Source organism: Hipposideros armiger, unplaced genomic scaffold, assembly GCF_001890085.2.
Source record: "Hipposideros armiger isolate ML-2016 unplaced genomic scaffold, ASM189008v1 scaffold_434, whole genome shotgun sequence".
Classification (NCBI taxonomy): domain Eukaryota; kingdom Metazoa; phylum Chordata; class Mammalia; order Chiroptera; family Hipposideridae; genus Hipposideros; species Hipposideros armiger.
Genome location: NW_017731784.1, coordinates 96,897 through 116,307, shown reverse-complemented (window position 1 = coordinate 116,307; position 19,411 = coordinate 96,897). Strand labels below are relative to the sequence as shown.

Below are 19,411 nucleotides of genomic sequence, written 5' to 3'. Positions count from 1 at the left end.
ACGGAAGCCCACTGCAGCAGGGGCTGCAGCCTACATCATCGCCAGTGACTCCCTGCAGCCCAGCTCCAGGTTGAGCTGTTGTTCACCAACTTAGCTGTAGAGGGAAGTATCACTGGCCCATGTGGGATCCAAACCGGTGGCCCTGCTGCTGAGAGCTCTCGCTCCCAAGCCAGGTCTTAACCAACGAGCCACTTGGCCGGCCCTGTCCTGGTGTTTTATAGGCTCCCATAACTGCATCTGTTCGTTCACCAAACATTGATCTAGTATCTCCTATATGTGTGAGATGCTGGGACCACAAAAACAAAAGATACAGTTATTGGCTTCAAAGAACTCACACTCTGACGGACGAACCAGATGCATAAACCCATTTTGCTCAGGAAAGCATTATGATGGAGTAATTCACGCCTAGGCTTAGAATCAGCCAGGAAATGGGACAAGTTTTAGGCAGAAAAGCAGCATGTGAGAGAACCCAGAACATTGGAAGCTCGGTGCCTTTTGGCACATCTGAAGCCCAGGGACTGTGTGTGTCTAAGAGATGGGCTGAAGACAAAGACCAGAACCAGAGTGTGGCAGTGTGAGCCATGTGTCTTCAGAGGCAGGGTTCAACCGAACATAATTTCAGGTCACTCTCCTTGGGCTTTAGCCTGTAGGAGATGTATAGGCTATTTAGAGGCCCAGTTACCTAGATGGGTAGGTAGTTGAGTCTCTTTGCCTTGGAAGCTTGTCATAGAACCCAGCCTGCACCAGATGACTACATTCTACCAAGAGCATCAACTCCTTGGGCATCAAGTGACCAGAGGCCTTGTTAGGAGTTTTCTAAAGGGGCTAATGGTGTGGAGACAACATTGTGGACTTTTATTTCAAGCTTCACAGCCTGTCTTATTGTTGACATTTGTCATTTATTTAGAAGAGCAGAAACACTAAAATCAAAGCACCTTCCTACATCTCCCAGACTCCAGACAAAATAGCCAAAGGCTGGATGTTTAATAGACATCTCAAGTCTTACTCTGGTAATAGAATCTTATATTCTATCTTAACAAACATACATCTGTTCTTGTTTTTATTCACTGTTTCAGCTGATGATACAATCATTCACCCTAATACTCAGGCAAAAACCATGGCATTATTTTAATTACCTTTCTTCCTCTCATACTTCACATCTAATCCATTTGTAAGCCTGTTGGGTCTATCTTCAAAATATATCTGTCCCAAATCACCAGCCTCTCTCACCACTTCCAGTGCACCCTAAGCGAATCACCATCCTATCTGCTTGAGATTGCAGAAATAGGCTTCTGGTCTTTGTTTTGGGTTGTCGGAAAAGTCATGATGCATGTTTGCAACAAATGGCACTAGTTCATTTTTTTTTTTAAGATTTTATTGGGGAATTGGGGGGAAGGGAAACAGACAAGTTACTGTCCTTGTTCTTTAGTCTAGTTGTGGAGGATGTTGCTTCACTGGCCCGAGCTGGCACCATCATTGCGCTTTTCCCAGGCAAGGCAGATCAGTCGCCGGCTTCTGGATGGCCGCTCATGGCAGCTGCTGGCCGCTCATGCTGGCTGCTGGCTACACACAGTAGCCCATGGCAACCCACTGCCAAAGGGGCTGCAGCCTACGCCGTCACCGGCGACTAATGGCAGCCCAGCTCCAGGTTGAGCTGTTGTTCAGCATCTTAGCTGTGGAGGGCAGTGTCATTGGCCCTCATATGTGGGATCCGAACCGGGGCCCTCTGGCATCCCAAGCCAGTTCTTAACCATCGCGCCACTCAGCCGGCCCACTAGTTCATTTTTGGAAGTACTAGAGTCATTCACATCTATGTTATTCCTATGTCATTTGACTGCCGACAGTTCGAGCTTCAATCTAAAAAAAATAAATTAGCAATTTGGTTGAGTTTTGGAGATTTTACAACAAGTTGAAGATGGAAGACCAAACTCTGCATTTTTGCCATATTTTACTGTTTGACTTCCATAAAGGGAAGAATGCACGTCAAGCTTGTGAAAAGTTGCATAAAGTTTACAGTGACAATGCTGTACAAGAACGTCAGTGCCAACGATGGTACATGAAATTCCATGCTGATGATTTTGATCTCAATGACGCTCCTCAGTCAGGGAGGCCCACTGAGGTTGATGACAACAAAATAAAGGCATTGATCGAGTTAAACCCGCATTACACGACATAAGGGATTGCAGAAACATTGAACATCCATCATTCAAGTGTTCATCACCACCTGAAGAAGCTGGGATATGTAAGCAAGTTCAATATTTGGGTTCCGCATGAACTCAAAGAAGTTCATTTGACGGTGCGTATAAACATCTGCAATATGCTCATTAAACGTGAGGAAAATGATCCTTTTTTGAAGTGACTGATAACTAGTGATGAGAAGTGGATTGTTTACAACAATGTGGCGTGCAAATTGTCTCGGCCCCGACATGATGATTCGCCTCAAACGACATCGAAAGCAAACATTCATCAGAGGAAGGTTATGCTCTCTCAGTGTGGTGGGATTTTAAAGCTGTTGTGTTTTTCGAGCTCCTACCAAGGAACCAAACAATCAATTCAAATGTGTACTGTCAGCAATTGGACAGTTTGAATGAATTAATCACCCGGAAATGTCCAGAGCTTGTTAATTGTAAAGGAGTTGTGTTCCATCGCAACAACGCAAGACCACGCACAAGTTTGATGACCTGTCAAAAATTATTGGAGCTTGGATGGGATGTGTTGCCACACCCACCATACTTGCCTGACCTTGCGCCGTCAGACTTCCACTTGTTTCTCTCTCTTCAAAACTCCTTACGTGGTATAACTCTCAATTCAGATGAGGCTGTAAATCAGCACCTTGTTCAGTTTTCACAAATAAAGACAAGTCCTTCTATGAAGGAGGAATTATGAAGCTCACTGAAAGATGGCAAAAGGCTATCAAACAAAACAGGCAATATATCATTGAGTGACCTTAGTTCTTCATATAAATAAATGACCTTTGAAAAACATAGACAAAATACGTCATGACTTTTCCCAATAATTCTATTCTTGCCCCCTTCAGTCTGGCTTCCACCCAGCTGCCATTGATCCTTTACAAGCCTGCACCTGATCTCATTACATTTTGGCTGAAAATACTCTAATGGCTTCCAATGACCATGTATAGGACGCACCCTTTTTTGAAAAATTTGGGGTCTAAAAACTGGGTGCATCGTATACAATGGTTGTAGGTTTTTTTTACTTGCATTTCCCACTTTTTTCACGCTTGTTTTTGTGTTCATACGACCACTGTATAAGACACACCCAGTTTTTAGACCCCAAATTTTTCGAGAAAGGGTGCATCTTATACATGGGGAAATACGGTACGCTTAGACTGAAAACCATGGTCTACAGTCTGTAATGGTGTTGCTGAGTCCAGCCATTGATCATGTCACTGATTTCATCTCCCACCAGCCTCCTTGCTCCAGCCACACAGGTCTCTGGGCTGTTTTAGCATACCAGACGTTCTTCCATCTTGAACCTTTGCAACCACTTGTCACTTTACCTGGAACACTCTCCCAGGTGATTTTGTGGCTTGCTCACTTCCTTCAGGCCTCTGATTAAATGTCAAGTCATCAGACAGGGTTTCCTTGATCACTCTACATACGAGTAGAAATACTCAACCCACATCATCCATAACTCTCTATCCCTTTACGCTGCTGTATTTCTCTTTTTAACTGTTTTTAAAACTTTATTGAGGCATAATTGATATACAAAAAATTACACATATTTAATGTATATATTTTGATGAGTTTGAACATATGCATGTACCGTGATACCATCACCACAATCAAGGTACTAAACACATCCACCACCTGTGTTTGTGTGTGTGTGTGTGTGTGTGTGTGTGTCTGTGTAGTAAAAACATGTAAAATGAGAACTATCCTCAACATATTTTAAAGTGCACAATACAGTATATTGTTATCTACAGGTACAGTGTTTTACAGTAGATCTCTACAACTTGTTCATCTTGTATAACTGAAACTTTATACCCTTTGAGCAACAATTCCCCATCCCCCTCTCCAGCCCCTGACAACCATCATTCTATTATCTGCTCTATGAGTTTGACGACTCTAAATATGGAATCGTGTACTATTTGTCCTTCCGTGACTGGTTTATTTCACTTAGCATAATGTCCTCTAGATTCATCCCTGTTGTTGCAAATGATAGGATTTTCTTCCTTTTTAAGGCTGAATAATATCCCACTGTATGTATACACCACATTTTCTTTACCCATTCATCAGTCAATAGTCATTTGGGTTCTATTCACATATTGGCATTGGCTGTTGTGTATAGCCCCCAATGGACAAGGGACCACAGATACTTCCCTGATATCAGAGAAATGCAGATCAAAACCACGATGAACTATCATATCATACCTGTGAGAATGGCTATTTCCAAAAAAACCAACCAAACCAAAAGGTAAGTGTTGGTGAGGATGTGGAGAAATTTCAACGGTGATGCACTATTGGTGGGGATGTATTGTAGAATGGCACAGTAACTATGCCAAACACTGGCAGAGCTTCAGAAAATTAAAAATAGGATTGCAGTATGACCCAGCACTTCTACTTCTGGGTATATATATTCATAACCCTTTTACAACCTGATATTTTATTATGTATTTTTCTTTTTAGATTTTATTGGGGAGTTGGGGGAGGGGAATAGCGTTGGGGAATCGGGGAAGGGGAACAGACAAGTTGCTGTCCTTTTGTTCTTCATTCTAGTTGTGGAGGATGTCGCTTCACTGGCCCATGTTGGTATTGTGATCATTGTGCTCTTCCTGGGTGAGGCAGTTGCTCGTTGGCCATTGGGCGGCTACTCACAGTGGCTCACAGCAGCTCACAAAAGCTCATGTCTACTGCCGGCCAGCCCCACTGCAGCCTATGCCATCGCCAGCGACTCACAGCAGCCCAGCTCCAGGTTGAGCTGATGTTCACCATCTTAGCTGTACAGGGCGCAGCATCACTGGCCCTCATGTGGGATCCGAACCGGGGCCCTGTTGCTCAGAGCTGGTGTCCCAAGCCAACTCCTAACCAACGTGCCACTTGGCTGGCCCTTATTATATATTAATTAGTTTATTTGCATAGGGCCTATGAGATGTGATAAAAAAAATACAGTGAATGTTTAAAAAACTTATTACAGTAAAAGACACATTGCCATTAATCTCCCTCAAAATACTCCCCCTCAATTTAAGCAAACCTATCCCATTGTTCTTGCCACTTTCTGAAGCAGTTCTGGAAGTGTCTTTTGTTGTGCTGCTGTGGCTGCCTTGATGTCCTGAAATGGTTCAAAACCTTTACTTTTCATGGTCGTTTGACTTTGGGGAAGAACCAGAGTCGCACAGTGTGACTTATTCAGATCTGGTGAATAAGGTGGATGAGGACACACTGTAATGTTTCTATTTGACAGAAACTGCTATACCAGGAGTGATGTGTGACATGGAGCCTTTTCGTTGTGATCACAAAATACGGCGAATGCTGCTGCCAAGTGCCATCCAACGGAAAGGCAGGGATCGTCAATATGGGAAGTGGCACATTGAGCCTTAGTAAGTGTGTGACAAGTTTCAACTTGTTCCGGTACAGTCAATCAGGTGTGAGCTGCGGTTGAGAGAAGGTGTGCCATAAATCATCCCCCATCATGACAACACTCAATGTCACACACCGCTTCTGATATATGGCAATTACTGTGAAATAAAAACATTACAGCGTGTCCTCATCCACCTCATTCACCGGATTTGGCACCATGTGACTTCTGGCTCTTCCCCAAAGTCAAAATGATTCAGGACATCGAGGCAGCCATGACAGCGCAACTAAAGACACTCATGAAAGAGGACTTCCAGAACTGCTTCAGAAAGTGGCAAGAATGATGGGATAAGTATGTTTGAAGTGAGGGGGAGTATTTTGAGAGGGATTAATGGCAATGTGTCTTTTACTGTAATACATTTTTAAAAATTTAAACATTCACTGTATTGTTTGATCACACCTTGTATGTCTACCCCAGAATATAAACTCTATTAGAACAGAATCTTTCTGCCTGGTTGTATTCTCCTATAACTAGAACCTAGAACAGTATCTGTATTATAGTAGACAGTCAATAAACATTGTTGAATATATAAATATATTCAAATTAAATTTTATCTGAAATATAAAACAGATTTGCTACCTGTGTGAAATCACTAAAACTTGGCATAATTAGTCTTTATTAATGTCTACTTAAAGCTAATTTGACTTGAGAGTAACAGAACAATAATAATTCTTATTGTAATCCTTTCTTAAAAAACGAATAATGTAAGATGTATCACTGGACTGTAACATTGTTACCTGTGTTTATTACAAAGCCTGAGTCAGCTAATTACCTTTCATAACCAAGAAATCAGTAAATCATCCTTACATTAGCACTTTTGTTCTCATGTAAATACTTCTCATCTTAGTGTTTTGTGTATTTTGGTTATGACATCTGCTGTCAGTAGGGACTCAAAAAAGTAGAAGTGCCCATCAGAATTTTGAAATTCATACCTTTTATGGCTTCTATCTCAGTGTAGTCTATATAGTTTATTGTTAGATCATGAACTCTATGGAGACAGAATGAATGTGACAGCTTCCCTTCCAGTGCCTAGCACAGGAAGGGAATACTCAATGAGTAAACAGTAAATGAAAGGAGGCAAAATGCAAGAATAAATAGTCACTTTCCTAGACTCAGCAAAGACCACTAGGATGTGCCTTGAGTTCCTAAGGACAGTAGCCATTAAATCTGCAATTAAATTGAGAACAGAAATACTAAACTCAGGCACAATAATAAACTGTTAATATATTTTGAAAGTGATATGTATCCAACCAGCAATGTTTCAAAGCCTCTTTTAATATGAATAGAACATAGAAAGCTGCAGTGTTTTGCCCAGCGTTCTCATTAGCTTTTCTGTTGATTCTCATTTCAGATTAATGCTGAGGATAAATGTTTTATGATTTATAGATGACATTCTGCTCCAAGTTCTTTGTTACTGGTTTTTTAATCATGAGCATAGTTTTAAAATTAGATAACTGAAAACAACCTACTAGAAAATACTCTTCTAATTTTGAACTCTTGGTCTTCTTTTAAAACAAACTTGCCAGTATTCCTATTGAAGCCACTACTTCAGTTTTCTGATTATTGATTGGCAATCCTCAGCCCCCCTGAACAAAATCCAACTCACTCAGCCTGATTTCTATAAAGAAAATGCATTTAACAAGAGAATCTCAGATGTGTTATTTCCCCTCCGTGTTTGAGTGTTATTTCCGATCTGAATTTGAGATGTTTGCTAGGATCTGTCAAAAAAGTGGTGTTTTTTGTATCTTCATTCAAGTTTGGGAAGATTTAAAGAACTGATGATTGAAATACCAAATCTCTGTAATGAAACTAATCTATAGGAAAATGAATGATTCATTTATAATGTAAAATCCAATTACTAGACTATTACATGATTATAAGAAAGCACACATTCTACGATTCTTAGAAATTTTTACAAATTTTAAAACATTTCAAAACAAAATTTGGAAACTTTTAGTTAGTTCTTTTGCTCCCCCAAGAAAAAGGTTCAGGATTCTGACTGAATTTAAAGTACTTAGAGAAACTCACATGTCTAGTATCAATAGACTTGGAATGAAAGAAACGTCATGTTTCCTTTTCTGAGTGTGAAATAGGGGAAAGGATTAAATACTAATGAATCGCACCTGTTCCAAGTTGCACATGTGTCTTTCATTGATTTGCCAGAAATTAATTCAAAGGGTTTCATCTGTGTATGAAGGAGAAGCATCTGACAGTTAAAGTGGCAAACAATAAAACATTAAAAGTATATTTCCTGTGAAACTGAGCTGATTGGGAAAAAGAGAAGGTTTGATTGTCAGGAAAGATACAAATGTGGCTATAGCATATGCATCAACTGAGAAAACTTTGAAGAACTTTACAAATTGCAAAATGGCGTACATGCAAAGGAGAGAATATGTGTTCTGTCTTGTTTTGTATATTATTAAACAATTGCAATGAAAATGGAAAAAGTAGTTTTTGGTTTTTATGGATCAAATTGATGTCCAAGTCAGATAATAGACTAAATATACCTCCATATTTACATATCTGTCTTATATATAAAACAGTTAAGTCATAATTTTATTTTTGTGGTCATTAATTTCCATGCTCTCCCTCAACTTACAGGGGTCCCACATCCTCCCGCTTCAAGCCCCAGGATAGTAGGTCATGGGGATTGGATCCTGACTTTACAGGAATTACTTAAAATTTCCATGCGCTGATGCAGCTGGCTGATGGATTGAGCTTCTGCATTTTGTTTGTTGATTATCTCCTGTTGCCCAGGCTTGTCGTCATGCTGCTTCTCTTGTGGCCAGATTCCCTTCTCCTTCTTGCCTCATCTTCCCCCCCATAATATTCCTGATCTGCCCATGGCACGTTTTTCAGACATTCTGGTTCTTCATCTTTAGCTTTCACCATATTCCTGACCCATGTGTACTGAACTTGTTGTTTACTAGTCTGTCTCTCAAAATCTAGGCTCTTACCTAGACCCTGTCTAAATGTTCTTATAAATGTGTGCCTTTGATCACAATGACCAGTTGCTCATCTCTCTACATGACTGTGACTCTTCATACCTTCCTTTTTCTCCAGCCCCAGCCACTCACCTTGAACTTGGAGCTTAGGCTCTGTGAGACCCAGATAGTCCTTTACATTCATTTCTCTAGGTTTTCCTATCTTCAAATCAGGTTTGAGTCAGTTTTCTATATGTCTATTGGTTGAAAAAATTATACACCTTGTTATTTAGAAATGTAATCAATATGAGATGTGTCTATATGTGATATTTAGTGTGGCTTGTCACTAAGGGTATCTAATGTAAAACTGTATTTGGGAACTTCTTGTGGATTGATGATACTCCCTGAGAGCTGAATTGATTTACACAGACAAAAACCAAATGCATAGACCAGTTTTAAGTCTTTAAAAAGATATTATATATATATTTATTCAATTAGATATTTACAGAATATCCTCTACAATGGCATTATGAGAATTTCTTTCATTGTACTTGAATGAAGAATTTTCCATGTGAGATTGATTTGCACACTTTTGACAGTTGTATTCACTGAGGAAAATAGAGATTTGCTGTAAGCTGATTTTTCAGTCATGGCATAATTTTTTATCCAAAAGCCAGTCTTGGTGATATGGTTTACCAAAGAGGAAATAGCATCCCATCTACCTGCTATTCTTAAGTTCTTTATTGTTTTCATCTTCTCAAAGAATTGCCCAAATTATATAATTCTTATCAGGAAACTACATGTATATCCATACTGTACATTTCTTTATTTCCTCTTTTGTTCTGTTCTGGGGATAGCGTGCATGTGTGTGTGTGTGTGTGTGTGTGTGTGTGTGTGTGTGTGTGTGTGTGTGTAGATACAGATATATATCCTATGGATTGTGTATTATTAAAGACCCTTATAATTTGGGGCAGAAATTATTTCTTTTTCCCTCGGTGACAATCCTGTTTTTATTTGTGGTTTTGGTTATATTTCTGGGTTGGGGAATTTACCCTGGCTTAGGCAGCTAAAAATTAGAAACAAATTTGAGAGAAAAGGAATACACAAGTTGAAATTCAAGTCTAAATGTAGGACGAAATTGGCTAGATTACTCTGAAGCAAAATATCAGGGATTCTTAAATCTCTAGTTCTATTCAAATCATATTATGGCTTAGCTCAATTCTGTCAGAGAACATTCACTGACTTATTTTTCTAGAGAAAACCAGTTAGCTTTGAAATCAGAACATACTGCTTTTCTGGGCAATGATTTAAAATGTAACTAATTTTGTGGGGCTTTTTTTCAATATTTAGGAACTGCCCAATTCCAAAACAGTATTTTAGAAGGGCCTTACTTGAGACAACTAAGACAAATATATAAATGAAATGGTCAAAATTAATATATGTGTATGGGTAGTTCTAAAATGTACATAATCTGTATATACTTCTTTTCACAGTTAACAGGTAATTAGAAATCTTTAAACATTCAATTTCTGTTCGATTAAAGCAGCATTATAAACAGAATTATTTAAGTTTAGGGAAGAAAATGGTTACATAATCTCTTGGATTTAATTGTATTTTCAACTAACTTCTTAGCATGACTGTGGGAGAAGAGCTTATCACTATTCTGATGCTGACTCAGGGAAGTAACATTTTCAGACAGTGTTCTACAGAGTGATTTTTGAAAATTGTTAGGAGCCATCATCATAGGGGTCTCTGTTGCTCAGTAGGAAAGTGGTTGAAGTCATATTAGGAGATGTGATTTGAACACACATGAAATTATTCATACAGGATAAAGTGACAGAATGACAATTGCTTTGAGCAAAATAGGATACCATTGGCAGTGAGAAGAAGAAACAAAGATTACACACACACACACACACACACACACACACACACACACGAGACTTATCAACTACTAAAATGACACTTAAAAGAAATCTAAACACACACACATACACACATACATACACACATCAGAGACTTATCACATACTAAACTGACACTTAAAAGAAATCTAAAAGCCATTGCTTCAGAACTGACGCTACTTTTCATGATTTGAGCTTGCTTTTCCAAAAGTGAATGAATTATTCTCACTATAATTTCTTCCAGAGGTGGCCTGGCACTTCTCATCAACCACACACACATAAACTTCTTATGGGGTTTACACTCCCAAGCTTACCGCAGAAAAAGCCAGTGACAAATCGAGCACCCTCTGTGAGAATAACCAACCTGACACGCACATGTCCCCACACATTTACACTCCCTTTGTTTGCCTTCTCTTCCCTCTCACTCCTGTCTGCCCCACCAGCAGGAATGAGTGGTTGACTGTGGACTCTTCAACTTCAGATCCAGTCCTCATTACTCCTCACAGCTTCTCTGCTTTATAGAGCAGGGGTCTGCAAACTGCAGCTCGTGAGCCACATGTGGCTCTTTGGGTACGTTCCATCTCAAAAGTTTACCGACCCCTGGAAGACCCAATCCTGTCCCTCGAAGTTTTGCAAGACCTATAAAACAAGTGAAATCACCATTATGTGAATAATATCCTTTAAAAATTTTATAAGTGAAACTATGATATTTTTATTTTCATTTTCAATTTTACGTCAGAGCCACAGTTGACGAGCCGCAGTTTGCTGACCGCTGGCGACTCTTCTGTCTCAAAAGTTTGCCGACCCCTGTTCTAAACCATACTATTGTATTACTTCACGTTTCTGAATCCACAATGGTTATTTGGAGATTAATCCTAAACTGTCTTGTCCTTATTTCTGTGATCACTTTGATGTGGTATAGTCAAGAGTTTGGGCTCTGGAGTCAGATTTTTGGCTTTTAATTCCTGGCTCTTATCTAGCTCTGGTATTTTAGACCAAGTTACTGAACCTTGTTAACCTTTAGTCTCCATCTGTAAAAACTGGGGATTTACCATCAATAAAATGGTCACAGTTACCACAAACTAAGGCGTGTGACAGGCTAAGCACAAGACCTGGCACGTTGTACGTAGGGAGACCAGCTGTCCCAATTTGCCCTGGGAAGCAGAACTTTCTCTGCTAAAACTGGGAAAGTCCTGAGCAATCTTAATTGGTCCCCCTCATTGTAAGCATTTTATTTACATCATTTAAATTGTATTGTCTTCATATCTTGTATTCCTTGGGAAGCAGAATCCTATGTGAAGCCTTTCTCCCATGAAGTTTCACAGGGCACATGTACCTAGGTACTTAAATATTTCCATGTGTATTGCATTTTCTTAAAAGAGGTTTGCAATACCTTACAGGAATAAAATGTATCTAAGACTTAGAAAATTAAAACAAAGATGATATGGGAGTCTAGAAGGAGGAAATTGTTAGGAACCTAGCATCGGCTTGAGAGATAATTTTTTAATTTTCAGAGGCGTTTTTTGGCCACACGGTCCCCCTTTCCTCTCAGATGGTGACTGGGTTTTGCTCTGGTCTGTCCCTGGGAAGTATGGTCAGCTTCCATTAGCCAGCTCCCCCTTGGTGGGGCCTCCTAGTGCCTGTCTTACCAGGACTGTTGCATGTCAACCTCGGAATTATTCTCCAATGGGTTTCCTCTGGACTCACATTTCTTCTCATAATCCCGGGTTGCTTCTTGAGTCCCAGGTGTAGACATTTTCCTCCACAAATACTGAGGCAGGGGTATGTATTAGCCTGTTCCAGCTGCTGTAAAAATACCATAGACTGCATTGATTATAAACAATGGAAATGTATTCCTCGCAGCTCTGGAGGCTGGAAGTCAAAGGTGAGGCCCCTCGTCCAGTTGCTGATGACTGTCTTCTCCTTGTGTCGTCCTCAACTGACCCAAAGAGAGCTAGCTAGCTCCCCCACATATTCTCATAAGGCCACTCATCAGACTCATGAGGGCTCCACCCCAATAACCCATCACCTCCCAAAGGCCCCACCCTCCAAATACCATCACGTTGAAGGGTAGGTTTCAACGGATGAATGGGGGGTGTCAACACAAACATTCACCATTTCAGGGGGAGAGAAGAAATTTGGGAATAGCATAAATAGGGCCACATGTGCCCCTAAATTTGTCAGGTGGGGGAGGAGGAGGCTGACAGTAGCTCAGTGGTTCATCGCTATGGCTGACCATTTGATTGACTTGGGATATATAAATAATAAAGTGTCCAGTCCCTCCCATTCCCACCCCCAAGATTCTGATTTAATTGGTCTGGGACCTGGACAGAACGTGATTTTAGAAGATCCCAGGTGAATTTCATATGCAGCCAGGGTGGAAACCACTGCAAGTAACTGGTTCTTTCTGTCTCTTTCTTTCCCACCATTCATGGCCCGTAGCTGAGCTCAAATTTAACATATGAAACAGTAATGACTGCTTTTATTTTTATTTATGATTTCCAACATTTAACCCTCCATCGGGCACAACAGATTCATTGCACACACATTTTCAAATATCTAACAGTTAACTTAAGTATCGTGACTCATTGCTTCCATATCTTCCCCCTGAACCATAACCTATCACCAGTCGTGTTTGTGACTTAGTACAGAAAGACGTATTTCATAGCGGCATCTTTGTGTGCAATGAATCTGTGTGATCAGTTGTGCCCAACGGAGGGTTAAGCACTTATTTTCTATCCTACTGATGAGTATGCATGTTTTTAAAACTTGTTAGTTTTAGCTTAGTTGTAGATCATTTCATTTTTATGTGAAAGTCTGTTTATTGATGGTTTATTATGTAGCAAGCCTGTTTCTTAGGAAGCTGTTTATTCACAGCTTATCATTAAAACAAACAAACTAACGCCTGGAGGCAATCTCACTTGTTTCTGTTTTCTGCAGGGAAGGAAAATAATTTTCTGTAGTGCTAGGAATTCTCTCAGATTAAAAAACAGCATCTTGTTAGGGGTGACTGGTTAGCTCAGTTGGTTAGACCATGGTGCTGATAACACCAAGGTTGCCAGTTCGATTCCTGCATGGGCCACTATGAACTGCACCCTCCCTAAAAGAGTCAACTATGCCATTGTAGCATGAAAAGCAATGTGTAACCAATGACCATGGCTGTTCCCCCCCCCCAGCAAATAGCATCTTGTTGTTGTATTAGGCATAAATGTTGTGGACTTAGTACCCACCTGTGGTTTGTGAAGAGAATCAGATGCCGTGGGGACTTGGGGTTCTGACGTGGAACTCTTGATGGCATGTACAAAAGCTATTTGATCAAAAAGGTCCACATCGTAGCCTATTTTATTACCACTCAACCACCTTGCTCATGGCCCAGATGAGATCTAGTTAGGATATAGCTCATTATTTAATATTTTGTTGAAAACCAGCAGCATCTTCATCATACTTTCTCTTTTATATTTGTATCTTCATTCAGTTTAGAAATTCCCCTGTGATTGTCTAAATAGAATTCTGTGTCCTACCCTCCCATAAAAAAAACCTCATAAAGTTCTTTGACATGCATTAAATGATAAAACAATAAACAAGTATTAGAAAACACGCCAGTAATTTTATTGCATCCTATATTCTTTATTGGAAAACTTGTGAGGATTTTTCTCCTTATTCGGGATTTTTAAATAAATGAGATTATGAGAAAACCCCCAAAATTATTTTCTCTGTGTTATGTCTATAATTATCCAGTTGCTATAGACTGAATGCTTGTGTCCCCACCTGCGAACCTACATGTTGAAATCTTAACCCTCAGTGTGATGGTATTGGGGGGGGTGCTTTTGGGTGATGACAAGGCCATGGCGGTAGAGCCCCCGTGAATGAGATTTAGTGCACTTATAAAAGAGACCCCAGAGAGCTCCGTCACCCCCTTCTGCCCTGTAAAGACAGAGTAATTTGAATCAGGAAGTGGGATCTCACCAGACATCAAACCTGCTGATGCCTTAATTTTGGACTCTCAGTCTCAAGAACGGTGAGAAATAAATGTTTATTGTGATTATGATGTACAAACTGTGTAAATGTAAACATATTACAGCATATTTAAAATATTTTTCTTTGTGTCTTTTCCTGTTATTTTTCCCCCAAAATATTTTAAGATGGTTGTGCTTAACTCTGTACACCAAAATTTAAAGGTCATAATTAAATAGTGTAACAAAGGATTAAAAGTTTAATTTTTATTTTAAGTAAGTTTTCAGGGTTATTTATTTATCTTAATATTTACAAATAGATTAATAATTAATTAATGATGTGTTTAATGGATACAAACCAGTTCAGCAGTGCCAATCTGGAATATGCAGTTGGAATCATTGACTAATGTGTTTAACTGGAAATGCTGTAAGTATCCAGAGCCATTTCTTTAATTGGGCAAAGGGCAGATGTCTAGGGCCATCACTGCTCTAGGAGGGCAGTTGTTCTTGTCATTCCTTTTATGCCTGGCATGCTTTGAAAACGATAATTTGAAAACGATAGTGGAAAATGATAATTGTTAACATTTATAGAGGTTTACTAAGTGACAGGCAATGTAGTAAGTCCCGTGCACACATGAACTCAAGAAATATATGCTGAGAGTCCAGGGAGTGAATAAATGGTCAATGCTTCAAGTTTCCAATACATAGAAAAGGCTCTTTTACTCAGCTAAGTAAGTGGGCCTAGATAGCTATAGGGATTTCAGTATTTTTTCTTCCTGAGTGAAATATGACAATATCCTTCATCTCTCTTGACATTAAGTATTTAAATTGAGTTGATAATGTTAGAAAGTGCTACTTTTCTGAAGTATTTGATGTTTACGGTTTTTTGTTTGTTTGTTTGTTTGTTTGAGAAATTTCATTGGGGAACAGTGTGTTTTTCCAGGGCCTATCAGCTCCAAGTCAAGTAGTTGTCTTCAATCTAGTTATGGAAGGTGCAGACTGCTTGGCCCATGTGGGAATCGAACCGGCAACCTTGGTGTTATGAGCCTGTGCTTTAACCATCTGAGCTAACAGGTCGCCTGACGTTTACTGTTTTACTAATTTTATAATGTGCTACAAATCCAAGTAAAGATCTTGGCAATTTCTCTTTGATGCCACATCTAGACTTCAAATCACACAGTTTGTAACAACATTGTAATATGACTTAATTCAAGAACTAGTAAAAAAAAATCCCATTCAACTTAGCATCTTTATTAACTGGAGACCATAGTAATGATTTGTAATTTTCTGATTAATCTTTAAAGTTTGATGTTCTCATATATCATTAGAATGAATGTGCCACCTATAAAACATTAATTATTTGTAATATCCAAGAATTACATCTGCTATATTCTTTTATTATAAAAACTGTCCTGAGTAAATCAACCCATGACAATTACTCTATATACTCGACCTAGTTGAACAAAAATGGCAACCTGTTATGGATTTTCATAGCACATGTATTATACAAGGTTTACTAATGTAGCATTTAATTAATTCAAAGCACAATGAAGGATATGCTACTAGAATATCCTCATTTAAAGCCTATGCTTCTGATTACCAATACTTAAAGATACTTACAGAGAAACACACAAGTATATGTCTACTGATTTTGTGGAGTTTTTTTCTTCTTCTAGCATCTGTGTTGGTTTCTTTAGAATACAGTGTTCTTCAAAACTGGAACAATGTCTTTTGAATGTCAACATCAGTGGTGAGAACAGCACAAACTAAGTGAATACTATTTTGATACTACATTTTTTTGATGTAGAAGGACAATGTTTACGAAATTCTATAAGTGGTTTGGTTTCTCAGGCTTTTAGAACATATGCAGCTAACTGATTTAGTCTTGACTTACAGCCAAAATTAAATGGAAAATCCATATATTCTAAGTGAAAGCTTATTTTAAGGGTGTAGACTTATTAGGAACTACTAAACAAACACACATTGCTAAATATATGCCATGTTTACCATCTTCATACAGGTAACATTCAGGTGTATGTTTTGAAATAGTCAGAGCATCCCATTATATGAGAAGTATCCAGTGAAAGCATGTACCCTCTGTCATTGGTTTGACAATCCAATTAAATTCCTTTAAATATGTTTTTTAAAAAATGCCTAAGAGGATCACATAGCTAAGTGAAAACATGATTTTGTTAAGGGATTATGGGAAATTTATTTTTTGGATTTGTGTTCTTTTACCATCGCATCTGCAATAGAGTAATACCAATGTTTCTAATATATTTTTAACTGCATGTTAAACTGATTCTCTATAGGTCCTTAATTACTGAAATGTATACTAATCTAGAGATTGTTTATAACATCACTACCCGAATTTCACATGACACTGAAAATGGCATTTTGTTTCAGGAGCTTCTAGCCGAGCACAAAGTCACTGGAAGGGTTGGGAGGGGTGTTTTGAGACTTGCTTGAAGGAATTGATGTGTGTGTTTGATGTGCAGCACCTGTGCTTCCCGGGGCCTACCAGCAAAGCCATTCCCAAGGCTATGGGTACATGCACCAGACCAGCCTGTCATCCATGAGGTCAATGCAGCATTCCCCAAACCTAGTAAGTGTCGATTTGAAGTATTCCTTCTTCCCTGATCTTCTCGTGTCATCTCCAAAATACTGTAAATACATATGGAATAGAATTGAATTGAATATTGAACACTTCCTCTTTTTTTCAACGCTGAAATGATTTTTATTTATTGTATATTTTAAAATACTATTTATGAATGTGTAATGGATATACAATATTCTATTAGTTTCAGGTACAACATAGTGATTTCACATTTTTCATAACTTACATTGTGGTTACCACAGTAAGCCTAATACCCATCTGTCACCATACACAGTTATTACAATATTGTTGATTCTATTCCCTGTGCTGTCCATTACATCCTTTGACTTATTTATTTGATAACTGGAAATGTGTGCCTCGCATTACCCTTTTTCTTTTTCATCCATTCCCCGTCCATTCCCCACCCCCCAAAAAACAGCCATCCATTTGTTCTTTGTGAGTCTGCTTCTGTTTTGCTTGTTCGTTTATTTTTAGATTCCACATATAAACAAAATTGTACTGTCTTTATCTTTCTCTGTCTGACTTATTTCACTTAGCATAATACCCTCTAGGCCCATGTGTGTTGTTGCAAGTGGCACAATTTCATTCTTTTTTATGGCTGAGTAATATTTCATTGTATGTATACATATATATGCATGTATATGTGTGTGTGTGTGTGTGTATATATATATATGTATATATATATATATAAATACACACCACGTCTTCTTTATCCTATCAGTGGACATGTACATTTTCATATAAAGGATAAATGATGTGCTGCTATTAGGATAACCCTTTTGAAGGGGGCAAAAATCTTATAACCCATTGAGAAGGGAAGGTATGATGTGAAAACATGTAAACAGTAAAACACAAAGAATCTACCAGTACAATATCCTGATTGTTACTTCATGATGGGTTTAGCCAATTATTTTCAAATTCACCCTGGAAAGCACAAATATTTGGTCATATTAACTAGTTAATCTTGACCTTGATCAAAATGACCACTAAAATCTAAATGACACATCCAACATGTCTTTGAATCCTCCTACTGGAAATCTTGAAGTATTGATTCGTTCATTAAATGTAACGTTTGGAAGCAGTGTTTGAGGTCATTTAGTCAAATGTGACATCTCATCCTTCACCAAGCTCCTGACATAGTCACTGGCCTTCGCTGGAGAACTTGGGAACACATGCCCTCCCGGACCCCTACCCCCGCCACTTGAAAGTTATCTTTACTCGCTCTCAAATTCTTGTGTCTCAGCCAGTTTCCTCCGTTTATGAATTCACTTGATTTTGAGATGTTCTGATGTTACATATTAGCTAAACTTTTGGCCTTAAATGAAAACAAGTATAGTAAAAGTCAATTTATATTTTGGATATTAACTCGTTGTCAGATATATGATTTGCAAATATTTTCTCCCATGAGGTAGGCTGCCTTTTCATTTTGTCGATGGTTTCCTTTACTGTGAAGAAGCTTTTTAGTTTGATGTAGTCCTATTTGTTTATTTTTGCTTTTGGTGTCGAATCCAAACAGTCATTTCCAAGACCTACCTGTGTCAAGGAGCTTACCGCCTGTGTTTTTTTCTAGGAGTCTTATGGTTTCAGGTCTTACATTCAAGTCTTTAATCCCTTTTGAGTTAATTTTTGTGTATAGCATAAAATAGTGGCCCAGTTTCATCCTTTTGCATGTGGCTGTCCAGTGTTCCCAACACCATTTATTGGAGAGATTGTCCTTTCCCCATTGTATATTCTTGGCTCCTTTGTCATAAATTAATTGACCGTATGTGCATAGGTTTATTTCTGGCCTCTCTATTTTGTTTCATTTTGATTTATGTATCTGTTTTTATGCCCATACCATACTGTTTTGATGACATATAGCTTTGTAATATAGTTTGGAGCCAGGAAGCAAACATTTTCCTCATTATAACAAAGATTTAGTTACATGTACCTTAATATTTAGAATGCTTATATGCTAGATTTCTACCACTATGATACAAAAACCAATAAAATGAATATATTATTGATTTTTCCTTTTATTTATTTGTTTTATGCATTTTTAAGAGGAAACAAAAATTCTTGGTATCTGTTTAAGAAAAGTTCATTGCCTCTGCCAGGGGACCAGTTGCAGTGATTTGACAATGACTTGGATCTGTCTGCCACTGTGACAGGTTTTGTTCTCTGAAGACTGTGGACTAGGGGACAGTCTGTGTCATCTGAGGTCTCTGGGTTTAGCTGAGGCTGGGGGGATATGGGCCTTACTGTTTCAAAGCTTACTTTTTGATGGACTAGCTATTGTCTTTAGTGGCTTGCACTGTCCCTGTTCTGGCCCCCCAGTATTATGCTTTTTGCTAGCCTAGTAAACTTGAGATGAGCATAAGGAGGACACTAGGCTCTGGTTGAGAGATCTCCAGAAATAAATGTACTTGGAAACATTCT

At 38.7% G+C, this 19,411-nt stretch overlaps 1 protein-coding gene across 10 annotated transcripts in view; it reads left to right on the top strand.

The window, feature by feature from the left end:
- The window catches only part of NEBL (nebulette), a 389,725-nt gene that overhangs the window by 364,875 nt on the left and 5,439 nt on the right, over positions 1-19,411 (top strand). For all 10 annotated transcript variants that reach the window (XM_019665141.1, XM_019665135.1, XM_019665136.1 and 7 more), the window contains one exon: positions 16,875-16,981. In XM_019665141.1, coding sequence (XP_019520686.1) covers positions 16,875-16,981 — 107 coding nt within the window. The remainder of the gene's footprint in view (positions 1-16,874; positions 16,982-19,411) is intronic.